At 39.9% G+C, this 17,946-nt stretch overlaps 1 protein-coding gene across 1 annotated transcript in view; it reads right to left on the reverse strand.

Annotated features, from left to right (window-relative positions):
* Positions 1-12,525: 12,525 nt before the first annotated feature.
* SLC30A8 (solute carrier family 30 member 8) overlaps positions 12,526-17,946 on the reverse strand; it is a 46,570-nt gene continuing 41,149 nt past the window's right edge. Inside the window, exons 7-8 of the mRNA XM_030304158.2 lie at positions 14,835-14,969; positions 12,526-13,462 (exon numbers count right to left, since the gene is read on the reverse strand). Coding sequence (XP_030160018.1) covers positions 13,317-13,462; positions 14,835-14,969 — 281 coding nt within the window. The 3' untranslated portion in view covers positions 12,526-13,316. The remainder of the gene's footprint in view (positions 13,463-14,834; positions 14,970-17,946) is intronic.

Consider the following 17,946-nt stretch of genomic DNA (forward strand, 5'->3'; position numbering starts at 1 on the left):
ACTCCAAACAAGAGATGCATCTCAGGAGCATGGAGATGTGATTGACTACTTATGTCACCCCCCACCTCCACCTGGTGATTCTCCTGACACTGATCATGGGTTATATTTCCCCGAGAGTGGTGCTTTACTGTGTGTGTGTGTGTGTGTGTGTGTGTGTGTGTGTGTGTCAGTCTGAGTATGTGTTAAAAACAAAGACTTTCTTTATAAGGGGTTTTAGGGTACTTGGTCAATCTTTGATCAATTTATTTGAAAATGTGTTTTGCCAAAACAATACAAACCTACCCAACTGCAGCCTGCCAAGCTTCTGCAGTTTCCCCTTCTATCCAGTGGAGAGCTTTGCATTTACTAAAATTTCAGTTCCTTGCCATGGCCTTCAGAGACCTTACCCATTCCAGCCCTACTTGTCTCTCTTCCCCCAGCCTTGCTCACGAGGCTCAGGCACAGTGACTGCCTTTCTTTTCCTCAAGCCTGTCAAGCTCTTCCTACCTCAGGCCTTTGCTCAAGCTGGCCTCCCTTTTCCTCTGCTCCTTTGCAAGACTGGCTCCTTCTGGACATTCACGCTCAGCCCATATGTCATCTAACGTAAAGGACCTATGTGACCACGCTGTATAGATAACTGCTTCCCTCTATGCCATCTCACTCATTACTGTATCATCTGATTTGGTTTTCTTCTTACCACTGCTAACTTTACACAGAGTGAAGATCAATCTTATTTAAGTAAAAAAAAAAAAAAAAAAAGAGTTTATTTGAGAATAACAGAGGAATTGTAATTCAGGGAAAGCAAACTATGGTGAAACATAGGCGAGTCTGAAGAGAAAGGGGAAGGTCACCTTTTATTAGGTTTTAGGAGAAACTTGGGGAGGGTTATTCTGAACAAAAGTTGATTGGAGAACAATAGTTTGAGGTTGTGCAGCTGCTCATTGGCTGCAGGTGGTCAGTAGTGTGTTGTTGCTGGGGCAGAGCGGGATCTTCCTGCCTTTTTGTAAAGGCAGGAGATGAATTCCTATGTGAGAAGTGCCCTCCCTTGTTGAAATATTTTTCATCTTCCTCCTTCCTGTTGGTGATGCAGGCTGCAGTGAGGACCACGTGTGTGTGAGATCTCCCACTTCAGGGTTTTCTGACTCCATTTTAAATGAAGTTTTCTTTATCTATTTTCACACCATTTATTGTTATGTGAAAATTTCTCATTAAAGTCTTCATTGATTGGTCTGTTGTCCATATTCCCCACTAGAGAGTGAGTGTCACGGTTCTCTCGGATCCCATGCCTATCACACAGCCTAGGGCATACTCAGCAACCACTAAACAAACAGTCATTAAATAAACAAAGAATGAAAAAGCAAAGACAATTTTAGGGTGACTTAAATTCTGCCCTACATCAGCATTAGTGTTTCAAATACCTAATATCTATTTGACATCAGTAATCATGGAGGGAAATGCCATCTCGTCTTCCTTGCATCACATTATTTCAATGTCCCCTGGTCAGGTTGTATGTAACTTAGAAAGCAGTTTTCCTTTGTTATCCCCAACCTATTAGCCTTCTCTCTTACCCCACACCCCATCCTTCACCCCATATTTCCGTGCTCTCCATCTATTCTTCCAAATGTTGTCAGATCCCACAAGTTTGCACTATAACTGCCTCACTCTTTTTGTTTAGAAACTCCTTCTTCCCTTCTATTTTTCCACTTCCTATTTATTTCTACCAATTCCTTAAAATAATAGCTTACTCAACAGAACTAATCTAATTTTTAAAGGTCATCTGATATGGGCCAGAGATTTTTTTCTGGCATACTTTGATCATATGATACTTTAAGTGAGTGCATTAATCTTTCATTTATTTTATTTTATAGAGAGCACGAGTGGGGGAGAGGGGCAGGGGGAGAGAGAGAGAGAGACAGAGAGAGAGAGAGAGAGAGAGAGACAGAATATCCCAAGCAGGTTCCATGCTTAACATGGATCCCAACTCAGAGCTTGATCCCAAGATTCTGGGATCATGATCTGAGCCAAAATCAAGAGTGAGATGCTCAACACTAAGCCACCCAGGTGTCCACATTAATTTTTCTAAAATAAAGAACCCATACCTTCTATGACACTGCATCAGGGTTCTTATTTACAAGTTCATTAAAAATTTTTTTTAATGTTTATTTATTTTTGAGAGAGACAGAGAGACAGAGCACAAGTGGGGGAGAGGCAGAGAGAGAGGCAGACACAGAATCCAAAGCAGGCCCCAGGCTCTGAGTTGTCGGCACAGAGCCCAACGTGGGGCTCAAACTCATGAACTGTGAGATCATGACCTGAGCCGAAGTTGGACATTTAACCGACTGAGCCACCCAGGCGCCCCAACAAGTTTATCTTTAAAGCAGGCTTCTAGTTCACAGAAAGAGGAAATTTTTTATGTTCTCAGTCCATACTATGTGCAGGCCACAATGAGGATGTCACATTAGTTATCTCACGATCACAACAACCTTGTGGTATAGGTGTCGGTATCCCCATTTTATTGTGAAAAATTTTACTTCATGATGTAGTCAAAACAGCTAGAAAAATGTACTGGATTAGAACCAGGAGTGAATGAATCCAAGGCTAGAATTTAAGTGCACATATTTAGTGTTTAAAAAAAAAACATATGAAAGAATTAAGTGTTTTGCCATCTTAATTAATAACCATTAAAGTCTGCTGGACAAGGGTATGTTACTCTGAATAAGGTAATTCACTGAAGACTTTTCTGTGTTAGGCCATATTCTAGGTGTTATTATTCATCATAAATATGATTAACAGGGAGGGAAACAAATATAAAAACCACAGACACGATACAGAGAGTCAAAGGCAAAAGCACAAGCAGGTATCTAGTTGAAAGTATAGCACTGAAGATGGAATGATTGGCATTGGGTAGACTGTCAGGGAAAGCTTCCCGGACAAGGGACCATCTAAGTAGGTCCCCCCCCCAAAAAAAGTAAACTTTATATTTTAGTTCAAAAAACTAAAACTTATTGAGAACTTACTCCAAGTAGTGCATTGTGCTAAGTACTTTAATCCTCACAACTCATTTAATTGTCATGACTAACAAAATAAAGTGGGTATTATTAAGCCATTTATCAGTGATGAAATGAAGGCTTAGGTAGGTCGAATAGATTTCTCATGTTCAGACAGCCATTGTGTCGATCAGGGTCCAATGAGACCACATTAGTTATTCTCTATTATTTTATGTTTCATATAAATATGTTAACTAGGTATTGAAGAACTGGAAGGCAAAAAGAGAACACTAAAATATAAAACACAGAACCCCATAAGCAGCTGACACTTTTAGGACTTGGGAAACTAATAGAACTCAGACCTAGAGAAGGAAACCCCCAAGAAACTAAAACTCTGTGCCTTGAGATGGAGGCACTGAGCAGTTGATGCTGGTGTCTTAGCCTGGGGTGGCCATGGTGCAGCTGGGGTCTAGACCCCTGAGGAAGGAATATAGCAAGCTGCTGCTTTGCTCTGAGTTTCTGTGATGAGGCTGGTTCTGTGAGTGGTGGATAAAATGTAAACTGGAAAGACCGCTGCCACCAGAATGAACTGCCACAGCCAGGCTAAAGAAGCATTGCTGGTTGACACTGATCAGGAGAAAATCAGGCAGGAAGCTAACAAGAAGAAAGTCTCCTTTTCTTCCCTGCAGGCTTCTGGTCCCCCTCCAGGGCCTCTGAACAGGAAGCAGCCAACAAAGCAGAAGTGTAGTTAACGCCATCCCTACCCCAGCATCGTGAAGCCAAGTGTAGACAGCTGGGAGCTGAGAGACAAAGGCTTAGCACTGTCATTCTCTCATCATTGCCCTTCCACTGTTCCCCGTCCTTGGTGACTATTTCACTCTTCCTCCTCTTGCCTTAAATCCCCAATACCTCCTCCATTGTCACACTCTGTTAATGACCTTTCTTCCTCCTTCACTTAGAAAACTGAAGCAACCAGAAGAACATGCCAGGCTGCCTCCACCACATCTGCTCACCAACCCGCAGAGCTCTGTTCTTGTACAATCTTGGGTTTGTAGGTAAATTACCCAGTGCCCCCCTAGAGCCAGTCCCAACACTTGCACCACAGAATCCTTCCCCTCCTGCTTATCCACGTATACCACTCTAGCAATTGTCTCCTCTCTGAGTGACCATTAGTACAAATAATCCACGTGCTTACCTATACTTCCCAGATTCCTTTCAGTTGGGTTGGGATGAATTCTGGCCAGTGGACTCAAGGCAGAAATGAGATGTGTCAGTTTAAAGGCACTGCAAGTGACAAGTTTAAGATGTGGTTAAACACAAGCCTATCTCTCCTCTCTCTCCCCCTTTACCACAAAGGCTAAATGTTCCACATGGCACCATTATAAGATGGCCTTCATGGCCATCCTGTATAGCCTCCTGTATAACCATGTGGAGCCAGCAAAACCACTACTTTTGTAACTGTAGCCCAGATTTATTTCCTGAAATGTAGACTCATATAAGCACTGCCTATTTGACAGCTTCACTTTTTTGTTTATATAATTTTTTAATGTTTACTTTTGAGAGAGACAGAGCATGAACAGGGGAGGGGTAGAGAGAGAGAGGGAGAAAGAGAATCTGAAGCAGACTCCAGGCTCTGCCCTGCCAGCACGGACCCGACGTGGGGCTCAAATTCACAAGCCATAAGATCATGACTGGAACTGAAGTCGGACAATTAACTGGCTGAACCACCCAGGGGCCCCATTCACTTTTTTGTTTAATAAATTGTATAATTCAAGATTCCCAGTCCTACCCCACCCCACCCTGTCAGCTTTCCCCATTCTTTTTCTTTTTTTTCCAGCTTTATTGAAGTATAATTGACAAATAACGATTGTATATATTTAAGATGTGCACATTGATTTTTTTGACTATGTGAAAACATTACTACAATCGAGCCAATTAACATTTACATCACTTTAGTAGTTACCATGTATGTGTGTATGTGTGATGAGAACACTTCAGATCTGCTCTCTTAGCAAATTACAGATATATAATATAGTATTATTAACTACAGTCACCATGCTGTACATCAGATCTCCAGAACTTATTCATCCTGCGTTAATGGGAACTTTGTACCCTTTGACCATCTCCCCATTCCCCACTCCTCAGCCCCTGGCAACCACCATTCTACTCTCTGCTTTTATGAACTAAACTTTTTTAGATCTCACATATAAGTGGCACCATGTAGTAGTTGTCCTGTGTCCGGCTATTTCATTAGCATAATGCCCTCAAGGTTCATCCCTGCTGTTGCAAAAGGAAGGATTTCCCTTTATTAAGGCTGAATAATATTCCAGTGTGTGTGTGTGTGTGTGTGTGTGTGCGCGCGCGTGTGCGCGCGCGCGCATGAGCATGTGCACATGTGCACACCATATTTTATTTATCCATTTATCTGTCAGCAGACAACATAGGTTGTTCCCATATCTTGGCTATTGATAGTGATGCAAAGAACATGGGAGTGCATATATCCCTTGAAGATACTGATTTCATTTCCTTTGGATATATACCCAGAAGTGGGATTGGGGTTCCTGGATCATAGGGTTATTCTATTTTAACTTTTGAGGATCTTCCATGCTACTTTCCATAATGGCTGCACCAGTTTCAGGCCCACCAACAGTGTACAAGGGTTCTCTTTCCTCTACATCCTCACCAACATTTGTTATCTTTTGTCTTTTTGAATAGTCATTCAAAAAGGTGTGAGGTGATGTCTCATGTGGTTTTGATTTCATGTCCCTGGTGATTAGTTAAGTTGAGCACCTTTTCAAATACCTGTTGGCTATTTGCATGTCTTCTTTTAAGAAATACCTATTCAGACCCTTTGCTCATTTTTCAATCATGTTATCTGATATTTGCTATTGAGTTGTTTGAGTTCCATATATATTTTAGATATTAACCCTTTATCAGATTTATGGTTTGCAAATATTTTCTTTTATTCCATATGTTGTCTCTTCATTATGCTGATTGTTTCCTTTGCTGTGCAGGAGCTTTTTAGTTTGATGTAATCCCACTTGTCTATTTTGCTATTGTTGCCTGTGATTTGGGGTAATATCTAAAAAATCATTGCCCAGGCCAAGGTCAAGAAACTCTTCCCCTATGTTTCTTCAAATAGTTTTAGTGTTCCAAGAGTTACCCTTAAGTCTTTAATCCATTATGAGTTGATTTTTGTACACTGTGTGAGACAGGGGTCCAGTTTCATTCTTCTGCACGTGGATATCCAGTTTTCCCAAAACGATTTGTTGAAAAGACTGTCCTTTCCCAATTATGTGTTCTTGGAACCCATGTCAAAGATCATTTGGTTATAAATGCATGGATTTATATTTAAGATCTCTCTTCCATTGGTCTACATGTCTGCTGTTATGCCAATGCCATACTGTTTTGATTACTGTAGCTTTGTGATATATTTTGAAATCAGGGAGTGTGATGCCTATAGCTCTGTTCTTCTTGCTCAAGATAGCTTTGGCTTCTTAGGATCTTTTATGGTTCCATATGAATTTAGTATTGTTTTTTCTATTTCTGTGAAAAATGTCATTAGAATTTTGGTAGAGGTTGCATCGAATCTGTAGGTCGCCTTAGGTAGTGTAAACATTTTAACAATATCGCAATCTCTGAACAGATGGTATCTTACCATTTGTGTGTGTCTTCTTCAATTTCTTTCATCAATGCCATATTGTTTTCAGCATGCACATTATTTCCCTTCTTGTTAATTTTTTTCCTATTTAATCTTACCTGTTCCAGTACTAACATTCCAAGCTCATCTAACCCTCAAGTCATTGCCCAATATTTGCTATTATACAATGAGACACACTGATATCTCAGTAACTGGAGAAAGAAGTGAAGTGAAATACTTCAAGTTCTGGAACAATCAGTAAGATTTCATCAGGAAATGTGACTAATTTCATGACTTGACTGCACCTGAGAAATACCTTTATGAAATATATTTTCCAGGGGAGAAGCCATGCAGGTGTGTTTACTTCTCAGAGTTGATGTGTAGCATTTGAGTATAAATTTTTTTAGGACCTTCAGCGTTTAGTAATGCAGTCATTTCTTAACTCATGATAGAAATGGAAGTCTTCTAGAGTAACATAAACATATCTAAAGCAATATTGTACTCTCTGACCTTGTGTCTGACATGTAGTTGATCAATAAATACTAGTAAAATGAGTTGGAAAATAAATTGTATGAGTTAAAAATTAATAAAATGAAGTCTCAGGGTAGGAGATTAGTCATATTCTTCAAACTCTGTATATTGAAGTGTCTCTACTATTGTGCAAATGTTTGTACTTAAGTAAAACATTCTCCATCATTGGGGTATAAATGGTAAATTCCAGAGTGCTTAAAAGCTATGAAAATAATAATTATAATAGAGGAGGAGAAAACAGAGGGGAAGAAGAAAGGAGGAAGGGAAAGAAAAGAAGGAGTAAAAGGAGGGGAAGGAGGAAGAGGAGGAGAAGAGGAGGAGGAGGAGGAGGAGGAGGAGATGTCTTCATCAACTGCGTTTGATCATAGTGCCTCCCTCAGAATTTTCCCTTTAGTCAACATTAAAGATGACCTAATCTAAGATCTTAAAAAATCTTCTTTATGTCTTTATGTTTATAAAGGATTAGAGATTGAATAGAAAGAGAATCTGCTTCTTGTTTATGAGTTCAGAGCTCATGGAGCCAAGGAAATCTGAACTGTCCTTTCCCCATCCAAATTCATACAAGGTGCTGAACTCTATGAGAAAGTGGAAACTAGAAAAAGACACTTAATCTGTCTAGGCCATTAATTATTCATAGAAAGTATTTCTCTAAAGAAATATCGACATAGGGTACTCATATTTTTTGACTATAGCCTTCTTTCATGTCAAAGACAAATGTGGAGTGGAGAATGGGACAGTAACAGAAATTACTGTTCATCATTTTCCTGTACATGCCAGATAAAATCCACTCTTCATCTCTGAAAAAATAAAAGAGAGGATGGAAAAGAAACAGGGCATTAGCTTCTTAAGTGCCTACAGATTCCCATTTGAAGAATGCTGTTCAACTTTGAACAAGATCCCAAAGTCACATCTGATCCTGATTCTTTTGTACAAGCTAACTCACCGTGGTTTATAATCTCTTCAGTACGGCTGGTGCCCTTTCTTCTTCTGTAATACCCCCAAAACCTTCTAAACTCTACGATCTAGGAAAATAACACTTGAAGGGACCATTGGACTGTGTACAACAACCACATGGTTTCAATGGCTTCAAATAGGATAATTATGTTTTTAGCAAATGGGTATCCCTTTGAAGAAAGGAAATATAGGGCAATTATACTGAAACATTGTCTCCTAGGGCTTGATTGACATACCTGAAAGGAGTGCAATTCAGCTCAACATCTCTCATCGCTTCCTGGCCTTTATGGGTGAAGAAGCACAAGTATGTTTGTTTTTTACAACTGTCAAGGGCTACTACTGTCTCTGACCACCATCCTTTTCCCCACTGGAGTTTCATACCAATGACCAAGATGATTTCAACAGTGCCCACGATTCTTAGATCATCTTCCATCTCCCTTAGACCAATCTGTTTCCTCAATGGGTTCTGTCCTCCAATAAAAGATTGAGAGTGGAAGAATATATTCTCATTACAGCCTTGACTGGTGTTATGAGAATCATTTTATGCCATGATTTTAGTGACAAAAAGATGATGACTTAACCAAACTCTCTCATTTTCCTGATTTTGTTTTAAACAACATACATTAACATTTTAAAATAGAATTCAAACAGGTGCCCAATAACAGAATGACAAACGTTAAGTGTGAAATCTGAAAGTTAAGAAACTGAGCTACATATGGTCACCTTTTCTTTTTTTTTTAAATATCCGCCTGTGCTGGACTGTTAAGTGGTTTCATCACTGTCACATCAAGCAGGACTTGTAAAACTTGGGATGTGGGTATTCAAAGACATTTGCTTGGTGCCTTTAATGATTTCTCTAATTAGTCATTTAAACAGATTGCCCTGTGATCCAACACAGGGAATTCAGGGAGATGAGCTGAGAAAATCATTTCCTGAAGGTACTTTAAACCTAATGGCAGAAAATGAGGCTTGTCTCTGTGTAGGATTCTCTGGCTCATAGTTCACGGGGTGGAGCTATAGACAGAGAGCCGTGTTCTCCAAGAATCTATAAAATGCACATGCCAGGTGGTTTTTTTGGGACACCTGAGTGCTAAAGGTCTTTGTTGGCTCTGCCAAACTTAACAGGTAAGGAAATGGTGCCTACATGCTAATGACAATTTAGAAACCAAAAGGAGGAAACACACATGGTTAGAGCCAAGTTGTGGCTGGGAGAGAAAAAGAAACCAAGGAAGGGATACATCTCAGGAGCAGGGGAAGAGGGCTGGGAGATCTGTGACTCTGCCTTCTTGAACTGGGCTGGGAGATCTGTGACTCTGCCTTCTTGAACTGGACAGCTGTATTTTATTAATAAATGTACTGTGAGTGACTAATTAGGTGTTTACTTTAAAGATAAAAGTAGAAGTTTTCAGAGTGTGTCAGAAAGGGACTTATTTTAATGACTCCATGCCTCCCTCACTAGGCAATGCTCTCAGTAGACACCTTTATCTCAGCAAGCATCAATTGCTCCATGAGAGAAAGGGCTGTTCAATTCTCACCAATAATTCTGCCACTCTCTTGTGGGAGTTGTGTTGAAGATTCAAAGCCTTTTAAAAGCCAGGATGATATAAATCTGTGTTCATGCACACATTCATATGCACTCCCTTTGTAAATAAGAATAAATAGAGGTTAGTATTTACTGAGTGTTAGCCACATGCTATGCACAAGTCCAATGTCTTTAAGTGTCCTAACTTACTAAATTGTCACACATCTGAATAGCGAGCTTTTACTGATCAGCAAACAGAGGGACAGAGCATTTAAGTAACCAGCTTGAAGCCACAGAGCTAATAATGGGAAGAGCTAGGATTCAAATTCAGGCAATCTAACTACAAACACGATGTTCAAAGTGCAAACATTCTCTCCTTCATGTCCTTCGACATTCCCATTTCCCATCTGTAACCAAACATATGGAACACATCAATTTCTTTTATGGGCCCTAACATCACCATAGAGTCCTAGATAAATCTTGACTGGATGTTGGATGACAGAGAAGCATATTAAAGATGTGGAGGATGGCGGTGAAGTTGGCCTGAAGAATAAAGCGTCTTGCTTTGAATGACTTGAAAGATGTTTTGACAGGCAGAGAGAATGCAATGGCATAAAGTAAAGAATTCCACTACACTATTCCAGTAATGTCAGTGGCCTAGAGTTCATGATCCTGAACTGCAGGGAAGAGACAAAAGGGGAAGCAGACTTTCAAAACTGACACATGGTGCATAAAGTCCCTTGGTGTCATCTGCCCTTTCATCTTCAAATCCTTAAAATCCCCATTGCAGATTGTCTTGCACTTTATCCCCAAAACATCTACTGTCCAGAGTTTTCAATCTAGCCAACAAAAGAAGTAGAATTTCAGGGAGACAGAATAAATGGCTAGGAGCCATGGGGCAATTCCTTTGGTTGACATACAAATCCCCTTACCTTATGATTACCTGGCATTCAGTGTGTTTCTGACATAAAAGATAAATGAGATTTTGAAAAGAAAGCAGAGTGAACAATTACACCAGAATTTGTGTGTTTGCCAAGTCTTAAGGGCTATGTCCTACACAAAATATGGAAAAGCAAAACCATTCAATGGTCTTTGAGACAGGAGATATGATTTGGCATGAACTATCCCTCGAATTTGGAGAGCCAGATGAGGCAGGAGACATTAGGAACCTTAGTGGCTCTAATTCTGGTTGCCTAAACGTGCTCACTGAGGTGGGGGACAAGTCTATTTGTCTCCACTGAGCAGGGCGAGCTGTCAGCAGAATGCTAAGTAGCTATTTCAGCAGTGCTGATTGATTTGCAGAGATAGCACAGATGTGACCTCCTCAGTCAAAGTCAATGTTTTCTTGGCCCTCAAATTTCCAGAAAAATACAAATGTAAATGAAAAATAATGACAAGACCCATGAACGGCCCCAGAGTCATTGTCTCGACAATTATTTAATGCCTGTTAGGTTTCCAGCACCCTGCTAGATGCTGACAGTGACATAAAAATCATCAGAGACATAACTCTTGTTCTCTACAATATTAATAATGGTAAAGTGGTAAAAAGTATATAGTTTTAAAATCAGAGTTGAAAGTTTCCTTTGCCACATATATTCTGCTTTTCAAATTAAAAACTAACAGGTAACCCTGAGTATGCCTTCCATACAGTCTTCCCTTTGTCTAGAATGCCCTTTTCTTCATCTGTCTACAGAAACTCCAGATCTATTCAAAGTCCAACATGACTGTCACCTCAATGACATGAAGCCTCAACAGCCATGCCCACACAGCAATGCCCATCACTTTTTCTGTGCCCCATCCATGTGTTTGCAATTCAATATATTATTGTAGGTATCCTGGTTATGTGTCTGAATTCCCATACTCAGTGACCTCTTTTGATTGAAGTTCTTCTAGACCCTGGCTGTTCTTCAAAACATCTCTGGGTATGTTAAAAAAAAAAAAAAAAAAGTACAGAAGTTTAAGTTCCAAATCAGATCCATTGATTCAGGATTTCCAGGATGTGGGCCTGCACATCTTTATTTTATTTTACTCTCTACAAGTGATGTTGAGTTACAATCAGGGCTAGAAGCATGGTATTATACAATCAATGACTCAGAATGAGAGAATTTTGCCTTGCCAGCCAGACTTGTCATTCTCTCCTGCTTCATGTCCTCAATGTTTTTTTAACTCACCCCTCACTTATTACCCTCCAGCCACAATGGCCATCTTCATTTCCTCCCACACACCAAGTACTTTCTTCATGGTATCCATTGATGCTCTTGCTTCATCCAGAATGTTCTTACAATTCGTTTGGCTACCACCTACTGTTCAGGTCTCAGCTTGGGTGCTGTTTCTTCAGAGAGGCTCCCCATTGACCTCCACCAACCTAAATCAGCCTCTCTCCTTTCATCATTTGCCACTATTTGTAGTACATTCTTGGTGTTTATTGGTGGAATGCCTGTCTTCCCAACAAAAGGGGAGGAGCTCCATGAACACAAAGGCCACACTGACATAGTTCACCAATGCTTAGCTCATAACCTGTATTGAAAGATTATCTATTGTTTTAAAGTTTATTTATTTATTTTTGAGAGAGAGAGAAGGAGGAGCAGAGAGAAAGGGAGAGAGAATCCCAAGCAGGCTCCAGGATGTCAGCTCAGAGCCCGACCCAGGGCTCCATCTCATGAACCGTAAGATCATGATCTGAACCAAGATCAAGAGTCAGATGTTTAACTGACTGAGCCACCCAGGTGCTCTGAAAAATTGTTTTTGAATGAATGAATAATGATATCGGTTAAATAACTTACCTTCTGTGAGCCTATGTCCTTGTCTATATAACGATGGTATTAATTGCAACTTTCCAAAGTTGTCACTCAAATGAAATGAGGTGACACATCTGAAAAGCCTAGTATAATACCTGGACAATAGTTGGTATTCCATAAATATTATTTAACACCTGTGAGTTCTTAATTATTTGACTAAATTATTTTCCATATGATCTGGAATAAGAACTCTGATGCTCTGTGCCTCTTGTTTTGTTATTAGGTCACACCAAGTGAAAACACTCAAAAAGCAGCAATTTCATAATTTTTCATTTGTCCAGAGCTTTTACACAGAGAAGCAAAATACCATTCAATAGTTTTAGACATGTTAAAACATAATTTGTGAGAAGGAAAGAGGACATTTCTACCCCGTTTAGGGAATGGTGATGCTGATAGGGAGTAAAAAGAAACTGCTCCAAATCCTATTATAAACTGGCCAGAGAGTCAAGGTCTAGTGGGGTGTTAAGCTTCCAGCATCTCTTTTAACTTAAGCTCTTCCTAGTTTGCTTTTTTCTCCCATTTGAGGAGAATTTTGTGACTTTTCCTGGGCACTGATTCCTAATAAGACTTTCCCAAGTTCAATTTTACCCACTCATCCTCAGGATACATCACTGAAGGGGGATGAACTTTTTATTGCCTGTGGTTACGAACAGCTGTTACTTCAGCCCCAGTCAGGAATAGTCCATACACACATTCCTGTAATTGAACACAGCTACTGATGAGTTGATAATCCAATTGATTAATGAATCTATATGCATCTTCATTCATGGTGGATAAAATGTGCACTGTACTGTATCATGAATTTCTCAAACTTCTTCCTTTGGTTCTTTATTTCTTATATTCTAGAAACTGCAGAGCAGTGTATAGTGGGCCATTGAACTCTGGAAGTTGACATTGTGGCTGAACTAGTCCCGGGGTTCTTCACAGAAAAAACAGTCAGGGTCCTGGTCAGCTGGAGATTCCATCTGAATGGTGAGTGAGTGCACAGTAAAGCTATCGTTGAGGACTTTTACAATATCTCTTCGAACAACCTGGCTGTCCCGACTGGCTGCTGTTGAGAAAGAACCACAGTGAGAGGGGCACTGATTGCACACACATGGGTGACGGCTAAATTTCCAGCCTCAAGCACTTTGTCTTTAACCTGGTGGGGAGGGCCACAGGCGGAGCACTCAGGGGAAGTACTCTGGCTCTGATAATCAGCTATATTCACACAGACAAGACAGGGGGAAATTCTAGTGCAGCAAAGTACCCATCACTATGGAAACTCTTCCTGCCCACAGTTCTCTCTTGGGTCTGGCCCTCCTAGAACCTGACCATGGAAGGGGAGATAAGGCCTGAAAAAAGCCAAGACAAAGCTCTGATTTTTTATATAGCCCTTCCCACCAGTCCCCAGAGACCTTTTGCGTTGAAGCTCTTGTATCTAGTCAGCATTTATACCAAGACCAGTGATAGGAACAGGGAAGCATTTAGAGCTCCCTACAGACTCTTCTTTGAGCAGGAACCTCACTGCCATCTTCTCTCTTGTCCCAAAAGGTATCAGGAAGCTGTAAGATTCCCTCCATAGTAACCTGATTGTTTACTAGATTCTACCATCTGCAGTGAAATATTGGTGTAGTAGATGCTATAAATTACCTGTAGCCACATCTGAGCCTCTCAGCAAAGCCGAGGATATCAGAGAAAGCATAGTCCTCAAATGCCTGTCGCCAGTGATCCTGTACCCTGCCTCTAAGTAACTTCTTGAATTATTTTTTTAGCAGCCTAACATATCATTTGGCCTGAGCTGTCTCCTGAAGCAGTGAGAGGCTTCCCCTCCCCCACTGCCTATCTCCCCAGCTCTAGGACACATGGTGCACAAATCACATTCTACTTGAGAAAGTACTTTTTTAGAATAAACCCCAAATTCTAAGAATTATCTCACATGGTTACAGAATTTCTAACCATCCAGTGAGGGAATCACCATTAATTCCTACTAGCACATCTTTTAACCTGTTAGAATCTTAAGTATGGGACCTAGGTCTCCTTCATTTTTTTAATCTTCTGTAATAGGCAGAGCATCTCAGACACAGGAAATAACTCAATGAAGTTTATTGTTGAGCTCATCCCATTATTTAATTCATCGGGCACCAAGTCAAACAGGTGAGATCTAATTTTCCCAGTTGAAGACCTTGAACTTTGGGTGGCATTTTAGCCATTCATTCTACCCACTACCCTCTGCAGTCTGCCTCAAGGGATGTACTCAGTATCACTGTTGCCATGATAACATTGACAAGGGCTTTTTTCAAAGGGCTTTGGTAATAGGAAACACTCCACGGTTGTTTTGACAGGCAACAGACACGAAGGGCAGCTGTACAGAAAGGAGGGAAATTATTGAGTTTACAGGGCAAGGACTGAATTTTGTTAGGGTGTTTACAAAACTCACTGACCTGCAGCAACATGAGCTGAGAGAATCACTTGGTTCATTGCTAGAGACCAGATGTGCAAGCTGTGCACAGACACCACTCCATCCACCGCTAAGATGAGCTCTTTCACATCATCGTAGTTCAGGTTCTTTGGCACACCTGACAAGTGGAAAGGGAGGGAGACTCTTTGTTATTTAACTAACTACAGCTCATTAACATGGCTAAGTGGGGCTGCAAAATTTTCCCCAGGATTATCAACTTGTCTTCCGCTTTTCTGGTTTCTTACTTCAGATGTTTACAAATTAAATTCAACTGACTCTTTCAAAGGGTTCAACATGAAAGACTTTATTATGCAATAACCAACAATAGTAATCATTCTTGGTTTTCAGGGTGTGTTATTAAACCAACTGAGCTTTTTCCAGTTATCTTTGCATACGCTCTAAAAAGCAAAATGAGGGAACATGGGATTTGGAATCAAATAATTCCTGGTTAGCACTCTGACCACAACTACCATGAATTTACTCAAATCATGGAACTTCTCTGATCCTCAGCACATCTGTAGTAAAAGAGGGGTGATAAGAGCAATATGTACACTAAATTCTTTGAGGAGAAAATGGGAAAATATCTGTTCTTTGTATACTGCAATGCTACATAATAGTAGTTATCTGACAGGTCACTAACTAAACTGAGTTAATAGATGATCCTAACATTGTAATACCATCTATTTATAGAATTCTTATTTATTTAGGTACATTAGTCAGGGTTTACTGTCTGGGTCATATAAGATCAGAGTTTGACACCATCCTTGCTTCTAAAGGAATGGTATGGGGCACACAGGGAGGGAGGGACCCTGGCAGCCAATCAGCTATTCTTTTGGCTAAAGGAACTGGGGTTTCTCTAGCTTGAAGAAGTGAAGGCTAAGGGAAGAAGGATCACTTTCTTCAAACATTACAAGGACCGTCATTTGGAAGATGAGAGGATATGGAAGTGTTAAGGGTCCTTGCCTTGGCTAGAGAGAGGGCAAGTTAATGGGTGGTTAGGATTGGAAAACACATCAGTTTAACATAAGTTGTTTTTTTTTTTTAATCAACTCAACCAGCATAACGATGATAAAGCTATTTTTTTTTTAATCAACTCAACCAGAATGACAATGATAAGGCTATTTGATGCAATAACTAAATCCCTGCCAACTAACCCAAAGAGAATGAAAAGATTATTAAGGATGACCACCTTTTAGCTTCTACTTCAATCATATAGACACAAACACCTGGTGTGTTTGTTATACATATATATATATACACACACACACATATATATATACATATATATATATATGTATATATATATGCCTTAGATTCATTCCAGTCCCCCTAAAGAAAATTTCTATGGATGAGCTCTGAAATCGACACACTTTCGATATGGTTGATATGGCTCTCCAACTTGAATGTACATTAGTATCATCAGAGGAGATTTTAGAAATCCTGATCACCAGATTACACCCAAGACCAATTAATCAGACCCTCTGGGGATAAGATGAAGCATCAGTATTTTTATAGCTCATTCGGTGATTCTAACATACAACCAAGGTTGAGAACCATTGCACTAACATTAAGAGCCACTGGGCAGCTGTGCCTTGCAGTAGTTCTCAAGCTTGGCTGCATGTTAAAAAACACAAAACCGGCCCCTACCCCAGTCAATTAAATTGGAATCTCTGGGTATGGGGGGCCTAGGCACAAGTATTTTTAAAAAGCTTCCCAAATGATTATAATGAGCAGCTAGTCAACAATAACTTTAAATTTTTGTTAATGTTTATTAATTTTTGAGAGAGTGCAAGCAGGAGAGGGGCAGAGAGAGAGGAGACACAGAATCCGAAGTTGGCTCCAGGCTCTGAACTGTTAGCACAGAGCCTGAAGCGGGGCTTGAACTCACAAGCCACGAAAGCATGACCTGAGCTGAAGTCGGACAGTTAACCCATTGAGCCACCCAATGGTTCCCAATAGGTTCCCTATTCCTTTAAAGGACTAAAGGAATAGGGAACCCTTAACCCTCCTTTTTCAGGATTTAAGAACCTTGCTCATGGAGACTTCCTCCTTGAGGCTAATATTAAAATTCTATACAGTTTGAGTTTAGTTTAATCCCACTTCATATTGTTTCATGGGGTAACAAAGAGCTGGTCAACATGTTCTTTTACTCTGCGAACTCAGGCATTAGAAACAAATTAAAAGAGTTCTCAGAGTAGCCATAGAATGGATTCGTGGGTGACATTGTTATATTGTAACATTGTTATATTATAATGATAATAACACACCTTTATTGAGAAACTGCCATATGTCAAGGTTTGTGCTAAGTACTGTATTCATAGTGATTGTCTTACTTAGTAGTTCTAAGAACTTTAAGAGCTAATTATCAATGTTACAATTCCTATCTCACTGGGGAGAGGAAATTGGGAATCAGAGAGGTTAAGAAGCATTGCTTAGGATATATAGATAAGGGAGATGTCAGACTCTAAAGACCAGGCTGTCAGTGTGAAATGTTACGCAAATAGTAGACTCTAAGTATCCCAACCCAAAGCTGACTAGTAGGCCTAATGTGTCACCTCTGAGGAGTTTCATTTGACCCTTTGAAGACCTATTGTCATTCATCTAGGACCCTTGAGATGAAATCGCACTATTCCACTACCCCCTTCTCTTTTGCCTCTATTATCTCTTTACTTTTATGGAGAACACAAGTTCACTGTTACTTATTTTACTCTGTAAAATAATATCAACAAACAAGAAGATATGTTCCCACTGGCTTCAGTGCTTCATCATATATTAGAAACTTTTTTTCCTGAGGGAGAGCCTGCAAAATATCAATGCATCCAGGAAAATAGCTAATTAGTATTTAAAAAATAATTACCCAAGTTAATAAATATATGCAAAATCACTCAATATCTCTCATAATGAAAGAATTGCATATGGAATCAATAAGATATAGTTTTTCACCTATCATATTACAAAAGAATCAACATTTTGATGATACTCAGTGATGGTGAGGATGTGTGGAAATGTCAAATCCTATTGGTGGGAAAGAAATTGATATGGCGTTTTTGGTAGAAATGGCAACATCTATCAAATTTTTAAATGCACATAACTTT

Source organism: Lynx canadensis, chromosome F2, assembly GCF_007474595.2.
Source record: "Lynx canadensis isolate LIC74 chromosome F2, mLynCan4.pri.v2, whole genome shotgun sequence".
In the NCBI taxonomy this organism is placed as follows: domain Eukaryota; kingdom Metazoa; phylum Chordata; class Mammalia; order Carnivora; family Felidae; genus Lynx; species Lynx canadensis.